Genomic DNA, 21,048 nt, shown 5'->3' with positions numbered 1-21,048 from the left:
CCACAAAGATGGGGAGAATCCAGAGTAGAAAAGCTGAAAATTCTAAAAATCAGAGTGCCTCTTCTCCTCCAAAGGATCACAGCTCCTCACCAGCAACGGAACAAAGCTGGATGGAGAATAACTTTGACGAGTTGACAGAAGTAGGCTTCAGAAGGTTGGTAATAACAAACTTCTCTGAGCTAAAGGAAGATGTTCGAACCCATCGCAAGGAAGCTAAAAACCTTGAAAAAAGATTAGACAAATGGCTAGCCAGAATAAACAGCGTAGAGAAGGCCTTAAATGACTTGATGAAGCTGAAAACCATGGCACAAGAACTTCATGACGCATGCACAAGCTTTAATAGCCAATTTGATCAAGTGGAAGAAAGGGTATCAGTGATTTAAGATCAAATTAATAAAATAAAGTGAGAAAACAAGGTTAGAGAAAAAAGAGTAAAAAGAAATGAACAAAGCCTCCAAGAAATATGGGACTATGTGAAAAGACCAAATCTATGTTTGATTGGTGCACGTGAAAGTGATGGGGAGAATGGAACCAAGTTGTAAAACATGCTTTAGGATATTATCCAGGAGAACTTCTCCAACATAGCAGGGCAGGCCAACATTCAAATTCAGGAAATACAGAGAACACTACAAAGATACTCCTTGAGAAGAGCAACTCCAAGACACACAATTGTCAGATTCACCAAAGTTGAAATGAAGGAAAAAGTGTTAAGAGCAGCCAGAGAAAAAGGTCGGTTTGCCCACAAAGGGAAGCCCATCAGATTAACAGTGGATCTCTCAGCAGAAACTCTACAAGCCAGAAGAGAGTGGGAGCCAATATTCAACATTCTTAAAGAAGAGAATTTTCAACCCAGAATTTCATATCCAGCTAAACTAAGCTTCATAAGTGAAGGAGAAATAAAATCCTTTACAGACAAGCAAATGCTGAGAGATTTTGTCACCACAAGGCCTGCCTTACAAGGAGCTCCTGAAGGAAGCACTAAACATGGAAAGAAACAACTGGTACGAGCCACTGCAAAAATACACCAAATTGTAAAGAACATCGATGCTATGAAGAAACTGCATCAATTAACAGACAAAATAACCAGCGAACATCATAATAACAGGATCAAATTCACACATAACAATGTTAACCTTAAATGTAAAGAGACTAAACGCTCCAATTAAAAGACACAGACTGGCAAATTGGATAAAGAGTCAAGACCCATCAGTGTGCTGTATTCAGGAGACCCATCTCACGTGCAAAGACACACATAGGCTCAAAATAAAGGGATGGAGGAAGATCTACAAAGCAAATGGAAAGCATAAAAAGCACAATCCTAGTCTCTGATAAAACAGACTTTAAACCAACAAAGATCAAAAAAGACAAAGAAGGCCATTACATAATGGTAAAGGGATCAATTCAACAAGAAGAGCTAACTATCCTAAATATATATGCACCTAATACAGGAGCACCCAGATTCATAAAACAAGTCCTTAGAGACCTACAAAGAGACTTAGACACTCATATAATAATAATGAGAGACTTTAACACCCCACTGTCAATGTTAGACAGATAAATGAGACAGAAGCTTAACAAGGATATCCAGGACCTGAACTCAGCTCTGCAACAAGTAGACCACATATCTTCAGAACTCTCCACCCCAAATCAACAGAATATACATTCTTCTCAGCACCACATTGCACTTATTCTAAAATTGACCACATAATTGGAAGTAAAGCACTCCTCAGCAAATGGAAAGGACAGAAATCACAATGAACAGTCTCTCAGACCACAGTACAATAAAATGAGAACTCAGGATTAAGAAACTCACTCAAAAATGCACAACTACATGGAAACTGAACAACTTGCTCCTGAATGACTACTGGGTAAATAACGAAATGAAGGCAGAAATAAAGATGTTCTTTGAAACCAATGAGAACGAAGGCACAATGTACCAGAATCTCTGGGACACATTTAAAGCAGTGTGTAGAGGGAAATTTATAGCACTAAAAGCCCACAAGAGAAAGCAAGAAAGATCTAAAATCGACACCCTATCAATACAATTAAAAGAACTAGAGAAGCAAGAGCAAACAAACTCAAAAGCTAGTAGAAGGCAAGAAATAATTAAGATCAGAGCAGAACTGAAAGAGAGACACAAAAACCCCTTCAAAAAGTCAATGAATCTAGGAGCTGGTTTTTTGAAAAGATCAACTAAATTGATAGACCACTAGCCAAACTAATAAAGAAGAAAAGAGAGAAGAATCAAACAGACACAAGAAAAAATGATAAACAGGATATCACTACCAATCCCACAGAAATAAAAACTACCATCAAAGAATACTATAAACACCTCAATGCAAATAAGCTAGAATAACATAAAAGAAATGGATAAATTCCTGGACACATACACCCTCCCAAGACTAAACCAGGAAGAAGTTGAATACCTGAATCAACTAATAACAAGTTCTGAAATTGAGATAGTAATTAATAGCCTACCAACCAAAAATGCCCAGGACCAGATGAATTCACAGCCAAATTCTACCAGAGGTGCAAATAGGAGCTGATACCATTCCTTTTGAAACTACTCCAATCAACAGAAAAAGAGGGAATCCTCCCTAACTCATTTTATGAGGCCAACATCATCCTGATAACAAAGCCTGGCAGAGACACAATAAAAAAGAGATTTTTAGACCAATATCCCTGATGAACATTGATGCGAAAATCCTCAATAAAATACTGGCAAACCGAATCCAGCAGCACATCAAAGAGCTTATCCACCATGATCAAGTGGGCTTCATCCCTGTGATGCAAGGCTGGTTCAACATACACAAATCAATAAACATGATCCATCAAATAAACAGAACCAACGACAAAAACCACATGATTATCTCAACAGAGGCAGAAAAGGCCTTTGACAAAATTCAACAACCCTTCATGCTAAAAACTCTCAATAAACTAGGTATTGATGGAATGTATCTCAAAATAATAAGAGCTATTTATGGCAAACCAAAAGCCAATACCATACTGAATGGGCAAAAACTGGAAGCATTCCCTCTGAAAACTGGGACAAGACAAGAATGACCTTTCTGACCACTCCTATTCAACATAGTGTTGGAAATTCTGGTCAGGGTAGTCAGGCAAGAGAAAGAAATAAAGGGTATTGAACTAGGAAATGAGGAAGTCAAATTGTCCCTGTTTGCAGATGACATGATTGTGTATTTAGAAAACCCCATCATCTCAGCCCAAAATCTCCTTAAGCTGATAAGCAACTTCAGCAAAGTCAGGATACAAAATCAATGTGCAAAAATCACAAGCATTCCTATACACCATTAACAAACAAACAGAGATCCAAATCATGAGTGAACTCCCATTCACAATTGCTACAAAGAGAATAAAATACCTAGGAATCCAACTTACAAGGGATGTGAAGGACCTCTTCAAGGAGAACTACAAACCACTGCTCAACGAAATAAAAGAGGACACAAACAGGCTGGTCGTGGTGGCTCATGCCTGTAATCCCAGCACTTTGGGAGGCCGAGGCAGGTGGACCACGAGGTCAAGAGATCGAGACCATCCTGGCTAACACTGTGAAACCCCATCTCTACTAAAAAAAAAAAAATACAAAAAAATTAGCCAGGCATGGTGGTGGGCACCTGTAGTCCCAGCTACTTGGGAGGCTGAGGCAGGAGAACAGCATGAACCTGGGGGATGGAGCTTTCAGCGAGCAGAGATGGTGCCAATGCACTCCAGCCTGGGTGACAGAGCGACACTCCATCTCAAAAAACAAAGAGGACACAAACAAATGGAAGAACATTCCATGCTCATGGGTAGGAAGAATCAATATCATGAAAATGGTCATACTGCCCAAAGTAATTTATAGGTTCAATGCCATCCCCATTAAGCTACTAATGACTTTCTTCACAGAATGAGAAAAAACTATTTTAAAGTTCTTATGGAACCAAAAAAGAGCCTGCATTGCCAAGACAATCCTAAGCAAAAAGAACAAAACTGGAGGCATCATGCTACCCAACTTCAAACTATACTACAAGGCTACAGTAACCAAACAGCATGGTACTGGTACCAAAACAGATGTATAGACCAACTGAACAGAATAGAGGCCTCAGAAATAACACCACACATTTACAACCATCTGATCTTTGACAAACCTGACAAAAACAAGAAATGGGGAAAGGATTCTCTACTTAATAAATGGTGCTGGGAAAATTGGCTAGCCATAAGTAGAAAGCTGAAACTGGATCCCTTCCTTATACTTTATACAAAAATTAATTCAAGATGGATTAAAGACTTAAATGTTAAACCTAACACTATAAAAACTCTAGAAGAAAACCTAGGCAATACCATTCAGGATATAGGCATGGGCATGGACTTCATGACTAAAACACCAAAAGCAATGGCAACAAAAGCCAAAATAGACAAATGGGATCTAATTAAACTAAAGAGCTTCTGCACGGTAAAAGAAACTACCATCAGAGTGAACAGGCAACCTACAGAGTGGGAGAAAATTTTTGCAATCTATCCATCTGACAAAAGGCTAATATCCAGAATCTACAAAGAACTCAAATTTACAAGAAAAAACAAACAACCCCATCAAAAAGTGGGCAAAGGATATGAACAGACACTTCTCAAAAGAAGACATCTATGCAGCCAACAGACACGTGAACAAATACTCATCATCAATGGTCATCAGAGAAATGCAAATCGAAAGCACAATGAGATACCATCTCACACCAGTTAGAATGGTAATCATTAAAAAGTCAGGAGACAACAGGTGCTGGAGAGGATGTGGAGAAATAGGAACACTTTTATACTGTTGGTGGGAGTGTAAATTAAACCATTGTGGAAGACAGTGTGGCGATTACCTAAGGATCTAGAACTAGAAATACCATTTGACCCAGCCATCCCATTACTGGGTATATACCCAAAGGATTATAAATCATGCTACTATAAAGACACATGCACACGTATGTTTATTGCGGCACTATTCACAATAGCAAAGACTTGGAACCAACCCAAATGCCCATCAATGATAGACTGGATTAAGAAAATGTGGCACATATACACCATGGAATACTATGCAGCCATAAAAAAGGATGAGTTCATGTCCTTTGCAGGGACATGGATGAAGCTGGAAACCATCATTCTCAGCAAACTATCACAAGAACAGAAAACCAAACACTGAATGTTCTCACTCATAGGTGGAAATTGAACAATGAGATCATCTGGACACAGGGCGGGGAACATCACACACTGAGGTCTGTCAGTGACTGGGGGAAGGATAGCATTAGGAGAAATACCTAATGTAATTGATGAGTTGATGGGTGCAGCAAACCAACATGGCACATGTATACCTGTGTATCAAACCTGCACTTTGTGCATATGTACCCTAGAACTTAAAGTATTAAAAAAAAAGTTGAACACTTATGTCCACACAAAATCCTGTACATAGATGTTTATACCTGCTTTATTCATAATTGCCAAAACTAGAAGCCACCAAGATGTCCTTTAGTAGGTGAATAGGTTAAAAAGAAAAAAAAGCTATGGTGTATTCATCAAATGAAGCATGATTCAGAGCTACAAAGAAATGAGTTATCAAGCTATGAGAAGATGGAGGAAGTTTAAATGCATATTATTAAGTGAAAGAAGCCAATCTGAAAAGGCTACATATGGTAGTTGGTATGGTTTGGATTTGTGTCTTTGCCCAAATCTCATGTTGAATTGTAATCCCCAATGTTGAAGAAGGGGCCTGGTTGGAGGTGACTGGATCATGGGGGCAAAGTTTCCCCTTGCTGTTCTCATAATAGTGAGTGAACTCTCATGAGATCTGGTGTTTAAAAGCATGTAGCAACTCCCCCTTCTCTCTTCCTCCTTCTCCATGCCTGCTTTTCCCTCACATTCTTCCATGATTGTAAGTTTCCTGAGGCCTCCCCAGCCATGCTTCCTGTATAGCCTGCAGAACTCTGAGTCAATTAAACCTCTTGTCTTTATAAATTACCCAGTTCCGGGTAGTTCTTTATAGCAATGTGAGAACAGACTAATACAGTAGCATTTCTACTATATGGCATTTTGGAAAAGGCAAAACTGTGGAGCCAGTAAAAAATGAGTGGTTGCCAGAGGTTGGGGGTCAGTAAGAGAGGGAGGAATAGGCAGAGCACAGAGAAGTTTTAGAGCAGTGAAACTACTCTGTATGATACTACAAAGGTGGATGCATAATAATTGTACATAACTCCTAAAGTGTACAACACCAAGAGTGAACCCTAACGTAAACTCTGGACTTTGGGTGATAATGATGTATCAATGTAGGTTCATCAGTTATGACAGATGTTCTACTGTGGTGGGAGATGATGATAATAGGGAAGGCTATACATTTATGGAGACAAGAGGTATATGGGAAATCTCTCTATACCTTCCACTCAATTTTGCTGTGAACCTAAAACTGCTCGAAAAATTTGTTTTTAAAAATTAAGAATTTTCTTCTCAAAAGATGCCTTTAAGAGTATGAGAAGGAGGCACTGAGTGGAAGGAAAATACCTGTGGTACCTGCATCTAACCAAGGACATGGGGCCAGAATATCTAAACGATTCTACATAGCAATAAGAAGAAGGCATCTTAATAAAAATGGATATGCAAGTGGCAAATCAGTATGTGAAGTGTTCAACATCAGGCATCTCTAGAGGAAAATACATTAAAACCACAATGAGATGCCACTGTGCACTCACTTCACTAGAATGGCTAAAATTTAAAAAAAAACTGACAATGCTCTCATACACTTGTAGTAGAAGTGTAAACTGGTACAACTATTTTGGAAAACTAGTTGGCAGTAACTACTAAAGCTGAACATAAGCACACTGTATGACCTAGCAATTCTACTCCTAGGTCTAGCCCCCCAATAGAAATGGGCCAACAGAATGTATGACTATTCCAAGACAAATGCATAGAGAAGGATTCATTGTTGTTGTCATCGAGGGGATGCTTCCGGGTAATCAAGATGCCACTTAAATTGCAGAAAGTGCAGGTAATTCTGAAAGGGGCTCAGTTCTGTTGGGTATTTGACCACAAAGAGTCATCAGCTCCTAATGGATTCCTCTACCTGAGGACAAAGCCAAGGGAGGTGTAGACCGGCAGACTCCTTGGCTCTCACAGGAATCTCATCTGCTTCTTTCTATGTCTCTCCCCTTCCTCAAGAGTTGCAATTGCCAACTCAGGGGCCTTACAACAGTATTGAGAGGTCCTCACGAGCCTTTTGACATCCCCAAGCACCTCCTGCATCCTCAGAAACCCAAGGCTCTTGGAGAGACCTTGTTAGAGCCTTGGAATAGTGGCAGGAATGCATGGGGAGTGGAACCCATTGCTTTTTACCTACTCTAGGGCTTGTTGGCTCAGGGAACCCTCAGTTTAGACAAGGCTAAAAGTACCCCAAACCTGCCTCCTACCACTACCTGCTTCCAAATAAGGTCACATTCTGTGGTACTGGGCATTAGATCTTTAACATATTTTTTAAAGGGGGAGCCTGACATGATTCAATCCATAACACTGGACTAGGGTTCTTTTGATTTCTTTAACCTAAAGCCTTAGTTTTAACTGGACAGGTTAAGTACCTTGTCCAGTCACAGATGGAATACATGGTAGAAATAGGTCTTGACTCTATAGCCACTGTTCACTCTTCTCCACTAGGCCTCTGCCAGAGAAACTAGTGCAAATGCCAGCAGCAAGTGAGGGTGGGAATCTTATTAGAAATTTAAGATAATAATGCCACATATATATTCACATGCCTATGTCTCTATATGGACTTAGAGATTATAGAACACTTATTATAAGGGTTTAGAGATTATAGAGCACTTTTCTACCCAGAGCAAAAAGAAAAGGAGAAAAAGGGTTGTGGCTGTAATGACTTTCAAACTCAAAGGCTAGATTTTGAAAGAAATGTAGGAAGTAGCAAAAGCACAGAGGCAAAAAAAAAAAAAAAAAAGTCCTAGGGGAATGTATTGTGCTACTTATCTGGTCAAAGAAAAACAGCTCTTTGCTGGCAAAGCCTGGCTTTCATGGAGCCGTGTGCCTCTTCCAGAGCTAGGGGCGGACTGGGTTTGCTGAAATGAGTCCTTCTTCAGAAGGCTTTCTTCCCGTGAGGTCTTTCATTCTTGTGGGGTTTTATTCTGCTGGTTCTCAGGTTCATTATCAGTAAATGCAGAGCTTCCAGTATTATGCAAAAGTTTACCCCCAGGCTCAACTGTGTTACTAGGACACCCAAGATTCCAAAAAGAACATGTAATTGTTCCTGGCACAAGGGTAGCATGAATGTCTGTCTCCGGATTGCATGATATCTGCTTTGCTTTCAGGCTTTCAATTGTCAGCATTCCATAGGCAGGCAGGTAGCGGTGGGAGTGTGCTAATTAGATCAGGTGCTTGATCTTGAAGTCTGCCCCAGCAATGACTAGGTAGTCAGCATCGGAACTTTTGAGCACTACCTGTCTTTCTCCCAGTCTGCCCAGAATGTAATTATCTTGTCAGCCAAGAAGCTGGAGCACACAGCTGAGCGAGTGCTCAGCAGCAGTAACAGAGTGATAAGGGAAGACAAATGGACCCACCGTGCATGACTGTTCTGAGACAAACAAATGTACAGAAAGGCATTGGAGAATGGAGACTTAGAGAACAAAGAGGCTGCAATGAGTATTTTGTTCCTAAGGATACTTCATATCTTCTCTTAATAAGATTACCTTGCCTTTGGAAAGGAATTGCAGACCTTTGCTGACTAATTCAAGTCCCAAAGCTTTAGAAAGCTCTTTTAAAATAGGAAGCAATGTGGGGTTTAGTAGCAGCCTATGTGCTTTGCAGGCCAAACGGCATGTAATAAAACTTTGAAGGATGACTAGTAGGAAGGGAATGAAGGAGACGAGAAAATAGCAAGTAGGTGTATGTGCAAGGACTGCAAAAGAGGTTTCAGCTCTTGATATTTGAAGTGTGACTTGTGGACTGACAGCAGCAACATCATCTGGAAGCTTGTTAGAAATGCAGACTCTCGGTCGGGCACGGTGGCTCACGTTTGTAATTCCAGCACTTTGGGAGGCCAAGGCGGGTGGATCATGAGGTCAATAGATAGAGGCCATCCTGGTCAACATGGAGAAACCCCGTCTCTACTAAAAATACAAAAATTAGCTGGGCGTGGTGGCGTGCGCTTATAGCCCCAGCTACTCAGGAGGCTGAGGCAGGAGAATTGCTTGAACCCAGGAGGTGGAGATTTCAGTGAGCTGAGATCGCACCACTGCACTCCAGCCTGGGCAATAGAATGAGATTCCATCTCAAAAAGAAAAAAAAGAAAAAAAAGAAAAGAAAAGAAATGCAGACTCTCAGGCCCCAGCCCAGACCTCTTGAACGAGAGTCTGAATTTTAAGAGGCCCCCATCCCCCAGGTTGATTGGATACACCAGTTAAAAAGGGGGGAAAAAACCAAAAACCATTGGTGTCTGGGTCTCAGCCCCAGAGATACTGACTCAGTTGGATCAGGGAGTAGCCTACACATTGGGTTTGTTAGTAAAGCTCCCTACCTGATTCTAATGAGCACCCAAGTTTGAGAACTGCTGGTATAGAATAGTCTATCAGAGGGGTTGTAGTGATTTGGAAAATAAAGGTATTAGGTTTTTAAATCTATATACCCACAGTTTATCCAGGGTTTTCAGCCTGTCATACACCTGTGACATCTATACCCAGCAACAAAAGTATTTTTGGATGCCTGCTACCCACAGAACAGCACCCGGTTTACTTCCCACTGCCTTCAAGATTGAAGGGTCTGGTTTCTGCCTGCCTCTCCCACTCCATCTCCTTCTACCCCTACTCACTCCAGGCCAACTGGCCTTTTCTCCTTTTCTCAAGCTCACTGGGAACTGAGTCCTTTGCTGCCTCAGGGCCTTTGCACATGCCTTTGCCTATGCCTTTGCCTCTTGAAAACTCCTCAGCCTTCAGCTTGCTTCCTCATTATCACTTCTGGAAAGGCACCTTCCATGAAAATTCTATCCAAGGAAAGTCTCACTTTTTTCCCCTTAATTATGGTCCATGGCTGCACACTATTCTTTTCCATTTCTTCAATAACAGTATTAAAAGTTGTAATTGGTTGTTTTTCATTAATTGTTTCTTGTCTATTTCCCCCGACTAGTCCACGAGGACAAAACAAGGTCTTTTTTTATTCTCCTCTATACTCCTAGGGCCTAGTCCAGTGCTTGGCACATGGAAAACACATAAATATTTGTAGAATGAACGAACAAAGGCAGGGATTGGCTATGTCCCACGGGCCATATTTGGCCTGTTGCTTGTTTTTGTAACTAACTATGCTCATTTATTTACGTATTGTCCATGGCTGCTTTTATGCTACAATGAGAGTTGAAAAACTGTGGCCACAATGCCTAACTTACTATTTGACCATTTGTAGATAGGCTGCCAGATAAAATACAGAATGCTCAGATAAATTGGAAAGCAGAGAAACAATGAAAAATTTTTAGTGTACCTGTGGTCCAAATATTGCATGGGACATATTTATACTACTAATAATTTGTTGCTTATTTGACATTTGAATTTAACTGGATCTCCTGGATTTTTATGTGCTGAATCTGAAAACCCTATAGAAAAAAGTGTGCCAAATCTTGAATTCATAAATAATTACCTCAACTGTTCAAGCTCAACAAATGATTCCAAAATTTTCTGTTTACTTTCTGAAGATTCAATACTGCCAACACAACAAAATATTAAACTATGTTATCATTAATACTAGTCCCTTGGTAGGATATTTGGGGCTCTTTTGGATAATCAGGCATAAAATGAAAATAGATAATACTCTTAAACTCTTCTGATGTCCAGGGGGCTATCAGTTTCACTTGTCCTTTTGTGCCTTGATGCCATATGTGATTATTTCAAAGGCTATGCCATGTGGAAAATGCTTCATTGCTGTTAGACTCCGGCATAGTGATACAAGCTGGGTAAGCTCCCTTCAAACTTACAGTCCGGTCCAGCCTCACATAGAGTAGCCAACCGCAACCGTAGGAAAGGCTTTAGAGGATACACATGTAATTGAATTAGACAGGAGTCCCTTTGTGCTGTGAGACCCAGATAAAGTGGAGAAGGGGAATTACACAGCTTTCAGCAGTTAGCTGAAAGAGAGGAGTTTTGTTCACAGATGTCAAAGTCTTCACCAAAGGGGCACTTTCAGGGATAAGAAAATGAAACTAGAAATAATTTGTTGGTCCTCTTAATGTAAAAAAGTAACTAAGTATTATGTGAATATGTAAAAAGCAACCCAGGAGGTAAAAATGCAGTACTTGCACAGGTTTTGGGCTGCTGGTGGGAAAGGACAAGTTTGCTTTTATTTTAAAAGTAGACACCTATAAGTATGGCAACTATAAGCTCAGAATTTTGTAGGATGATTTTGATTTCATTTAGTTATTCTTATTAATAAAAATTTTGATGTATAACTACACGTAATTTAATTTGTATGCCTTTATAAGACTATACATATATAAACATTCAAAAAATTTGAACATACTTAATTGTACAATATTATACCAGTTAATACAATAAATACCAGTAATGCTGCACAATCGGAAGTGACCTGACGCCCTCACTTGCAGAATGAACACATTGCCCATAATACTGTGAATGGAGCGTGCATAGCAGTGGGTGGAGTAAACTATAGCTATATGTATCTCCATGGACAAGCCTCAAAAACAGACCATTGAGCTTAGCAATGTTTTAATATATATGCAATGTTTAAATATATGCAAAGAAAATAGGAAAAACTTACTTTTTTTTTTTTTTTTTGAGACAGAGTCTCACTCTGTCACCCAGGCTGAAGTGCAGTGGCATGATCTCAGCTCACTGCAACCTCCACCTCCCAGGTTTAAGAGATTCTCCTGCCTCAGCCTCTCAAGTAGCTGGGACTACAGGCACATGCCACCACACTTGGCTAATTTTGTATTTTTAGTGGAGATGGGATTTCACCATGTTGGCCAGGCTGTTCTTGAACTCCTGACCTCAAGTGGTCCACCCACCTTCCAAAGTGCTGGGATCACAGGCGTGAATGAACCACCATGCTCCGCCAGAAAAACTTATTCTAAAATGTCAACAGTGTTAGCTTGTCTGAGTGGTGAGTTTACGAGTGATCTTTGTTTTCATCTTTGGGTTTTCTGTATTGCTCTTCACTTTTCTTTTTGCAAATAGTATATATTAGTTTTATAATCAAAAAAAGAATAATTTAAAGTTTTGTTTTGTTTTGGCCATACTTCCACATTACATTGCTGGTGGGAGAGTAACTGATAAAACTACTTTGGAAAGCAACTTGGACAAACTCAGTAAAATTACAGATGCCATTTCCCCTGCAACCTAGGGATTTCACTTCTCAATAGAGCATATGTGTGCAAAGATGTGCATGGCTGCAACATTTGTAATGCTGCACAATCGGAAGTGACCTGACGCCCTCACTTTGCAGAATGAACACATTGCCCATAATACTGTGAATGGAGCGTGCATAGCAGTGGGTGGAGTAAACTATAGCTATACGTATCTCCATGGACAAGCCTCAAAAACAGACCATTGAGCTTAACAATGTTTTAATACCTGGCAGATGAACCAATAGATAAATTATCTATAAATGGCAGAGTGCTTCAAGTGCTTAATGCTACAGAACTAACACTTAAAAATGGCTAAAATGTGAAGTTTATGTTATGTGTATCTCACATAATAAGAAAATATAATAAAAAACCCCAAATATTTAACATTCAGTCAAAAAGCAAAGGGTAAAAATAATATGTACAGCATGAAATTAAGCTTATGAGCCAAAACTACATAATTAGTTATGAGTTATGGACATATATATATATATATATATATATATATATATATACACACACACACACACACACATTTTTAATAGCACAAAAAACAAATGTGAGATGACAAATACTAAGTTCAGGATACTGGTTACCTCTGTAGAAGGAGAAGGGAACTAGACCAGAGTTGGGCAGTTACACAGCATGCAACTGGATCTGGGATGTTTCATTTGCTTAAAAAATCTAAAGCAAGTATGGTAGCAAAATGTTACAATGCGAGAAAACTGGCAATAAGTATGTGAGTGTTTATTTATTATTATTATTATTATTATTATTATTATTATTATTTGTTGCCCAGGCTGGAGTACAATGGTGCGATCTTGGCTCACTGCAACCTCTGCCTCCCAGGTTCAAGTGATTCTCCTGCCCCAGCCTCCCGAGTAGCTGGGATTACAGGCATGTGCCACCACACCTGGCTAATGTTTTATATTTTTAGTAGAGACAGGGTCTTGCCATGTTGGGCAGGCTGCTCTTGAACTCCTGACCTGGGGTGATCCACCCACCTCAGCCCCCAAAATGCTGGGATGAGCCACTGTGCCCATCTGGGTGTTTACTATGTTACTCTATTTTTCCATATGCTTGAACTGTATGATCATAATAAACCTATAGTCTTGGTCAGACCACATGCCCCCAATTTCTCACTTTGATTGGAACCATAGATTGTGATTACCATAGAGAGTAGCTGTTTTAGATATGCTGACCCAATGCATAATATTCCCTAGCTGTGTGGCCTGTTCTTACCACCAGAGCTTAAACAACCCACGAGGCAGAATCCGAGTGTCTCTCTTTTTTCAAGTCTATGCATCTTTAAATTGCTCTCTTCATCCAAATTAACAGCAATAGGGAAGAACCCTAGATGAAGTATTTCCTGATCTTAAAGCACTCTGCAATTAATAGGGAATTAATCTATTGGTTTATCTGTCAGGCAGCTCTGCTCCACCCTTGGGTTCTGTACTTTTTAAAGCTGGTTACTTAACCAGGAGCAGTGGCTCACACCTGTAATTCCAGCATTTTGGGAGGTCGAGGTGGGTGGATCATTTGAGGTCAGGAGTTCGAGACCAGCCTGGCCAACATGGTGAAACCCTGTCTCTACTAAAAACATACAAATTAGCTGGGTGTGGTGGCACACGCCTGTAATCCCAGTTACTTAGGAGGCTGAGGCTGGAGAATCTCTTGAACCCAGGAGGCAGAGGTTGCTGTGAGCTGAGGTTGTGCCACTGTACTTCAGCCTGGGCAACAGAGGGAGACTCTGTCAAAAAAAAAAAAAAAAAAAAAGTTGTAACTTTATTTTAAAGTCTGCGTCTCTGGTGGTCTAGTGGTCTGCTTTTTCACTACAGCACCCCAGGTTCAAGTGTGAGTTATCTCAGTGATTGTGACTGTAGATTCAGATTGTCTGGGTTCAGATCTTGGCTGTTACATGCAGTTTGCTTTGCTATTTTGGGTTCTTAGCCATAAGAGGGAGTTTAAATGATAAAATGAGTGCAAAATCCTGAACCCCCAGGCTGCCACCTAATAAGCTCTCGACAAACGTTCCCTATTACACTATTATTATCATAGTCATAGTTGCATATCATCTCTAGCCCTCACCCCTATAAAGTGAAAGACTTGATCCAAATACCATGATACTGTTAGCATCAAAAGCAGTTTTATGATTGCTGATTAATTTGCTGCTCCTTATAAGAAAGATGGTGAATAGAAAAGAATAAGAACATTGACAGACATGAAAACTCTGACCCCTCAGCTGGAGTCTCTTTCCAGAACACAACTCTAAAATGCCCTCATTCTGTTTTTTAGGCAAACTATTAGTTTACAAGTCTGCTGATGCTCTCTGAGACTTCTTAAGTCAGGCACTACATCTTATTCTCCTCTATAGTCACAAACTTTGGCCTAGTTCACGGGAGGTACTCATGATATGTTTGAGAAATGAAGGGATGAATGACTTGATATCCTGTGTGTTGTGTAAATCTCAAAGCATTTAGACCTTGCATTATTTAAATCACATTTTAGATCCGGCACAGTGGCTCACACCTGTAATCCCAGCACTTTGGGAGGCCGAGGTTTGTGGTTCACATGTGGCCAGGAGTTTGAGATCAGTTTGGTGAACTAACATGACGAAACCCCGTCTCTACTAAAAATACAAAAATTAGCTGGGCGTGGTGGCGCACATCTGTAATCCTAGCTACTCGGGAGGCTGAGGCACGAGAATCACTTGAACCTGGGAGGTGGAGGGTACAGTGAGCTGAGATCATGCCACTGCACTCCAGCCTGGGCAACAGAGTGAGACTCTGTCTCAAGAAAAAAGAAAAATCTCATTTTATATTTCTGCAAGTATTGGCTTAATCAGGCATTTCATTAAGGTCCTGCTTCAAACCTGTAGCTTTTTCTTTCTTGTGTTTACTTTCTCAATTATGAGGCTTTGAGTTCTTTAGAAGAAAAGTACTATGTGTGATCTAAGGAGTAACTGATGATTTTTCATGGTTAGGATTTATCAATTCGCTTGGAAAATACTCCCAACAACTGACTGATAATCTGAGGACATAAGGTTTATTTCCAAATCCTCCCTCTCTAAGGGATGTTTTCAATAACTAGGAAAGTGTAGGCAGCTGGCCCTCCTCAGTCTTTGTTCCCAGATACTATCAATTAAGGAGAAATGAAAATACTTTCCATTACACTTAAATAAAGAGCAATTTATTACCTACATGGAGATGTCTTATAATCCAGAAGTTGTCGTTTTACTCCTAGATGATTTTATTTTTACTAAAATCGTAAGTTTGGAATACTCCATCCACTACAGAATGAGATTGATAGGATAAAGAATATCTAGACTGTGCCCTAAAATTAGCTACATTACAGGTTACTAAACTTTGTTATTTGTGTGGAGATCATTGGAATTCATGGTAATTTCCCTCCTCCAGAATCAAGGTCATTGACTGTTGAGGCTGGAAGTCTTCCCACCGAATCTTTTTATTTTCTAAAAACTGAGGCCAGAGAGATAAAGAGATTTCCACTGGAGCAAAATTGTTTTGATCTTTCCAACAGGAACATTATAAAACAAAACAACAATAGAACAGGCTAACAAATAGCAAAGGGGTCCAATTTTTATTTTCTTTCTCTATTTTCTCTGCCTCTATTCCTCCCTTGCTGCAGTGAAAAGCTCAAAAGAACCAAGTAGAAGAAAGAAGAGGTAAAATAATAGCTGGGTTATTGATTCCTAAAAAATGGAAACTTATGTATGGTGGATAATTTCCACAAGCCACACAAGGACATCAGGTTCATGGCATATGTGGCTGCTCTTTATGTTTGTTTATAGATCTAATGGTCATCAGGTGGGTACTTGCTCAGGGTGTTCCTTTTATGGCCTGCTAGAAGGCTGCAGAGCTTCTCCAACATTTTGGTCCTGAGATTGATGGCAGAGTGTTCTTTCCTCATTGCCATCTGCGTCCAGTGTGGGAGAGATGGAAGAAGGGACAGCCAGGGCTGCAGAAGTTCCTGGCAATGGTCAGGTGCCTCCCCTTGCTCTGTGCACATGGGCTTCCTCAATCTTAACAAGTATTTGTCACGTAAAACTCCAAGTCTTTCTCTTGACCCAATTTTAGAAAAGATGAAGTGCTTTTATTGCAATTTGTAATTCATTTCACAAAAGCTACTGAGAATCTACTGTGCTTCGAGAATTGGCCTAAACAGATGGGTGAGACCTGTTATTCTCCTCAAAGAGCTAATGATTGAGGGGTTTTTGTCTCCAGAGGAAAGGTCTCTTTGGCTGCATAAAAACCTGCTTGTACTCCCCTTCTCTCAGGCTTTAGAAACATTGCTTTGTCCTAACAGCCAAGAGATATTAATCAGTGGTCACAGAAGTTAGTGAGTAAACTGGAAGTACCAGTATACTTCTTGTTTACTTTCTAATTGCTGTGTGTCAGCATTACATCACAAATACCAGGTCATATAATAATTATTGCTATTAACTTCACTAAAGTCATCTTTTCAAGCCAGATGTAGGTATTTTGAATAGATATAGGATATTTTGAAGCCTTGGAAATAGCCCACAGTGATTAACAATAAGATTCGACGACATCATAAAGAATATTGATTTAATTGCTTTTTATCTCAATAGCTCACTAGGAAACTATTCAAATAAGACAGTTAAGGTTTAGTGGCCTGATACTATCTATCGTAAATGAACAGTAAACATTTTAAAATAACAGAGGAAATATAAAAACCTTTTTTTAACTTGGGTAATTGAATCCTGATTCAAAATGGTAGTTAGCTCTAGAATGTAATATACTACCCACTGCTCAGTCTATTATCATCATTATCTTTTGAACCCTATAATTGGACAAACAGGAAACTATTCATAATAATAAGTTTGTTCAAAAATATTCTGTTGGCTGGAGTCTGGGGTGCACACTACAGTCATACTGAACTAAAGGCAAAACTGCTTACTTCATGCTTTTCACCGTTCATCTCTGTTATAACAATGTACAGGCACACTACACACCTGGGCAGTCCAAAGCATCCTACCACAATTACTAAAAAAAAAGTCATTTTTCCTGCATTCCATGAGTGGGCAACATAAATTTAATTTGCTGCAGACAGGGCCTTCGTTGAACCTAAACCTGTGCTGCCTGTGCAGGCAAGTAACTATGCTTAACATGTAACTTGGGCAAATAATTTTCCTTCTGGAATTTTCATGAGATCTAACCACCTAATCACTTTATTTATTCTATCACTGGTTTTTATTTTTCAGTGATTCTTCAGTAGCTACGTTCCTTATATCACAGTTATCCAAACATCAAATTGCACAGGACTCCTGCACACACAGGACTCCTAAAAGATGTGAATTGAAAGGCAACACAAGCCACTAGTGGACCATTTTCAGTTTTCATTATCAATAAAAGGGAAGATCAGCATTTTCATGCTGCGTGAAGGCTTCAAGGACGTGCAATGTTGCTGTTATTATCTTTAGGCCAGGCTGCTGCCTGCCCCCACTAATACAGATGGAATGATGAGCCCATCAAAATAAAAATGAAACAATGAAATGGTCAGAGTCATAGAGCGGGTGGCTGACCTGGACTGTCACATGACCCCCTGAAAATGTCCCTTTGAATTTAGTGAAGGCTGGATGGTAAAGACCACAGATCATGACAGAACATAAATTCACCTCATAATGAGATTAGAAGACAGGCAAAATCGATGTCCTGCTGTTACATTAGAGGCAGGCTCTAATCTGGCATTTTCCTCGGAAATGATCATTTCCCTTGCAACGGGGGAATCATGGATGCAACTAGCTTAAACCCGACAGATTCTGTTTTGCCATGTAGTGATTTTTCATCTTCCTCTGTCTTTTTAATAGCGGTTTTGGGGAGACGTATAAATGAGTTGTGAGTCTTAAAGACTATTACCAAAGTGAGTTATGGAAGTCTATGTTCATGATCATCAATCGCATTCCCTAGACTCCCCTTTGAAGAAAAGTCCTGTGCAACTCCTTCTCCCACTCCTAAACTGGAGCCTTGCTGTGGAGAAGGTGTTGTGACCCCCAGGGTCCTCTCACACTAGCCTTAAGGATCAAAGGCAGAATAGACTCACTATTGTATTTGGGGGTATTTAAAAAAAAGTCTCAACTGCAACTCTACTACTTAAAACCACTGGAAACAAATATCACATACTAAAAAGCCTGAAGAAAATGCCCAGATCAGGTGAACCCACATGGTCTCTGTGTAGAACAAAGGTTTCAAGTATGGAGCTTGATTGCAAGGAACTTCCTTGGTTTGCAGCAGAAGGCAATCTCACCTGGGAGTACAATACCCTCCTCTCATTCAAAATGCAAGATAGCATCTCCTGCTGGATCCTTTCTACAGAACCTGATGCAAGTTCATGGGTCTGTACCGTCCTTAGTAGTGAGTGGCATTTAATCAAAACCTTCTGTGACATAATCTGAGAGTTTCAGAAGCCCTGTGAAGTCACCAAGCAAGTTAAGAGGTCCTTTCAAAAGGAATGAGAGATCAAACTCTGTATTTAGGAGCATTTGACGCTTCTGCACAGAAGGCACAGACTATTTAATTTCTCTGCATTATTTTTAGGGCCCCTGCTAAAGACTCCTTACTTCTCTGTAAAACTGTAGATTAGGAGTAAATCAATTCAGGGCATTTGACATATTACTTTTCCTAGGCTGGGAAAAAACCACAGAAATCTTTTGTATGTGCATATGTCGTATTTTTTTGCACTTTGCACGGTGGTTTGGGGACAGCACTTCATCTAATGAAACCGTTCCCTTTTTCCAGTTGGTGCTTCCATTCAAACACTTGAGCTGCAAATCCAGCTGGTTTAAGGGATAAATTATTTTTTGGCCCCATATAACAAGTTTTTTCCTTTAACTTTCCACTTCTCAATAGCTTGTGTCTCTGTGTGTGTCTTTTCTAAGTATCTAATTTGCAAATGCCAAAGAAGGGGAAGTCAATTCTCCTCCCACTCTTCAGATTTTCTCTGTTCTCTGTTAACTCCCTCATCAGATGAAATAATTCAAGGGGACAGAGAATAAATTTTCTTTTAGGTAGGTGGTCCTATATTTGTTGATACTCTCCTCCAGTCTATCTGTTTGATTTCCTTAACTCAGTCTTTCTCATCCCACCTTATCTGCTCGCCATGCCCTGCTGCACCTCGGTGTTTACAATTTAAATTGCAAGCACTAAATGAGTCCACTTAGCCAAATGCCCAGTACATTTGGTATGTGTTAATGATTATCTAATGGTCTTCCCATGTGTTAAACTCACAGAGTTAAAGTTTCATGTCACATAATCTCCTTGAAGGAATTTCCCAAGATATTTTTGCTTACCTCATATAAATGAACTTGTTCTTGGGTTACAGCGAAGATCAATAACACGTTGTTTTGTACCAGTTTATCAATGAGTTGTCCAATTGTTGGATATTCCTAAAATTAACATATATTATTTTGCATCATCTCAATAAAATAATGTAAATAAAGAAAGGAATATTGATTTCAAAGATATCTTTCTGAGTTTGGCATTTCAATGCTCACAGGCATTATAGCTCTATCACGCTAAGTAAACAAATACACAATTAGCATTATTCATGTAGTTGGTTTAATAATCTTTTTCTAAATCTTATAAATCCAATCAAGTCCTAAGAGTCAGTTCCTGTTGATGTTGTGTATCATGGTCTGCCACTTCTAAGAAGACCATTTGAAATTTATTTAAAGACTAACAGTGTGTCATATTTTCAAGGGTAGAGAAACATTTCTTTCCCTTCTAAGTGACACTTACCAGCAGGCTAGGGATGCTACAGTCGAGGGAGGGGCTGTTGGACTATGATATACGTGACTGAGGTGACTCTTGTAGCTCTGAAACTCCTATTGGAATTGGATGAGGTGGAATGAGGGTTGCTGAGGTATGACATACTATGACATTCCTGTACTAATCCTTGGGTTTGGTTTTACTGCCTTTTTAATATCACAAGTTGGTTGTATGGAATCCTGCAATATTTTCACAGGACAATTGAAAACTACATTGTACTTCTGTTCCATTGGCATATTCATTCTTAGTGATAGGAGTACTTTACAAAAAATAAAAGAAGCTTAATTTTTAAATTTGAATATGGACTTTACTTTTCAAGTTTGGAAAACATGATGTGCATTTGCCCATTATATGAATCTAAATGTGAATAAAGTACAAAGAGGAAACTCAAGTGAGGTACTAGCCTGCTAACAATTAAATTAAGAATATGTTGATTATGACAGAAGTCAGCCAAAGGGAGGAACACTGATAAATAAGCCCTCCTGTATACTGATATGAAATATTCACATATTCTCAGTACTACTGGAGTATTTTCATCTAAAGTCTTCTTTAGGCATAGGGTTCAAGTTGAGAGAAAAGTGTAGTTTTGCCCAAAATACTGCAATAAATTACCCAACTGCAAATTGCTGTGTCATATGTGATTTCCATCACATTTGGATTTTTATTAATATAGATACCAAATTGTATCCATTTCCTCTGCTTTTTAACTGCATAAAAATCCTTTATGCTGATGCCTAAATCCCTCCAGTGCCAGTCTCTCCTTATCTCCACATGTTACCACACCCCTCAGCTGCTGTGCTAGTGTGTAGCCAGGATCATACCACATAGCCCTTCGTAGGTGAGCGAAGCTGGTTTTCTATTTGAATCAGATCT

General features: G+C 39.6%; 1 protein-coding gene across 5 annotated transcripts in view; it reads right to left on the bottom strand.

Moving 5' to 3' along the window:
* ITGB6 (integrin subunit beta 6) overlaps positions 1 to 21,048 on the bottom strand; it is an 86,453-nt gene that overhangs the window by 41,257 nt on the left and 24,148 nt on the right. For all 5 annotated transcript variants that reach the window (XR_749675.2, XM_010379106.2, XM_030916987.1 and 2 more), the window contains one exon: positions 19,698 to 19,793. Coding sequence is in view for 4 of the 5 variants with exons in the window: in XM_010379106.2 (XP_010377408.2) it covers positions 19,698 to 19,793 (96 nt within the window). In the remaining variant the exon portion in view is untranslated. The remainder of the gene's footprint in view (positions 1 to 19,697; positions 19,794 to 21,048) is intronic.

Source organism: Rhinopithecus roxellana, chromosome 14 (genome assembly GCF_007565055.1).
Source record: "Rhinopithecus roxellana isolate Shanxi Qingling chromosome 14, ASM756505v1, whole genome shotgun sequence".
In the NCBI taxonomy this organism is placed as follows: domain Eukaryota; kingdom Metazoa; phylum Chordata; class Mammalia; order Primates; family Cercopithecidae; genus Rhinopithecus; species Rhinopithecus roxellana.
This window is presented reverse-complemented; position numbering and strand designations above follow the sequence as displayed.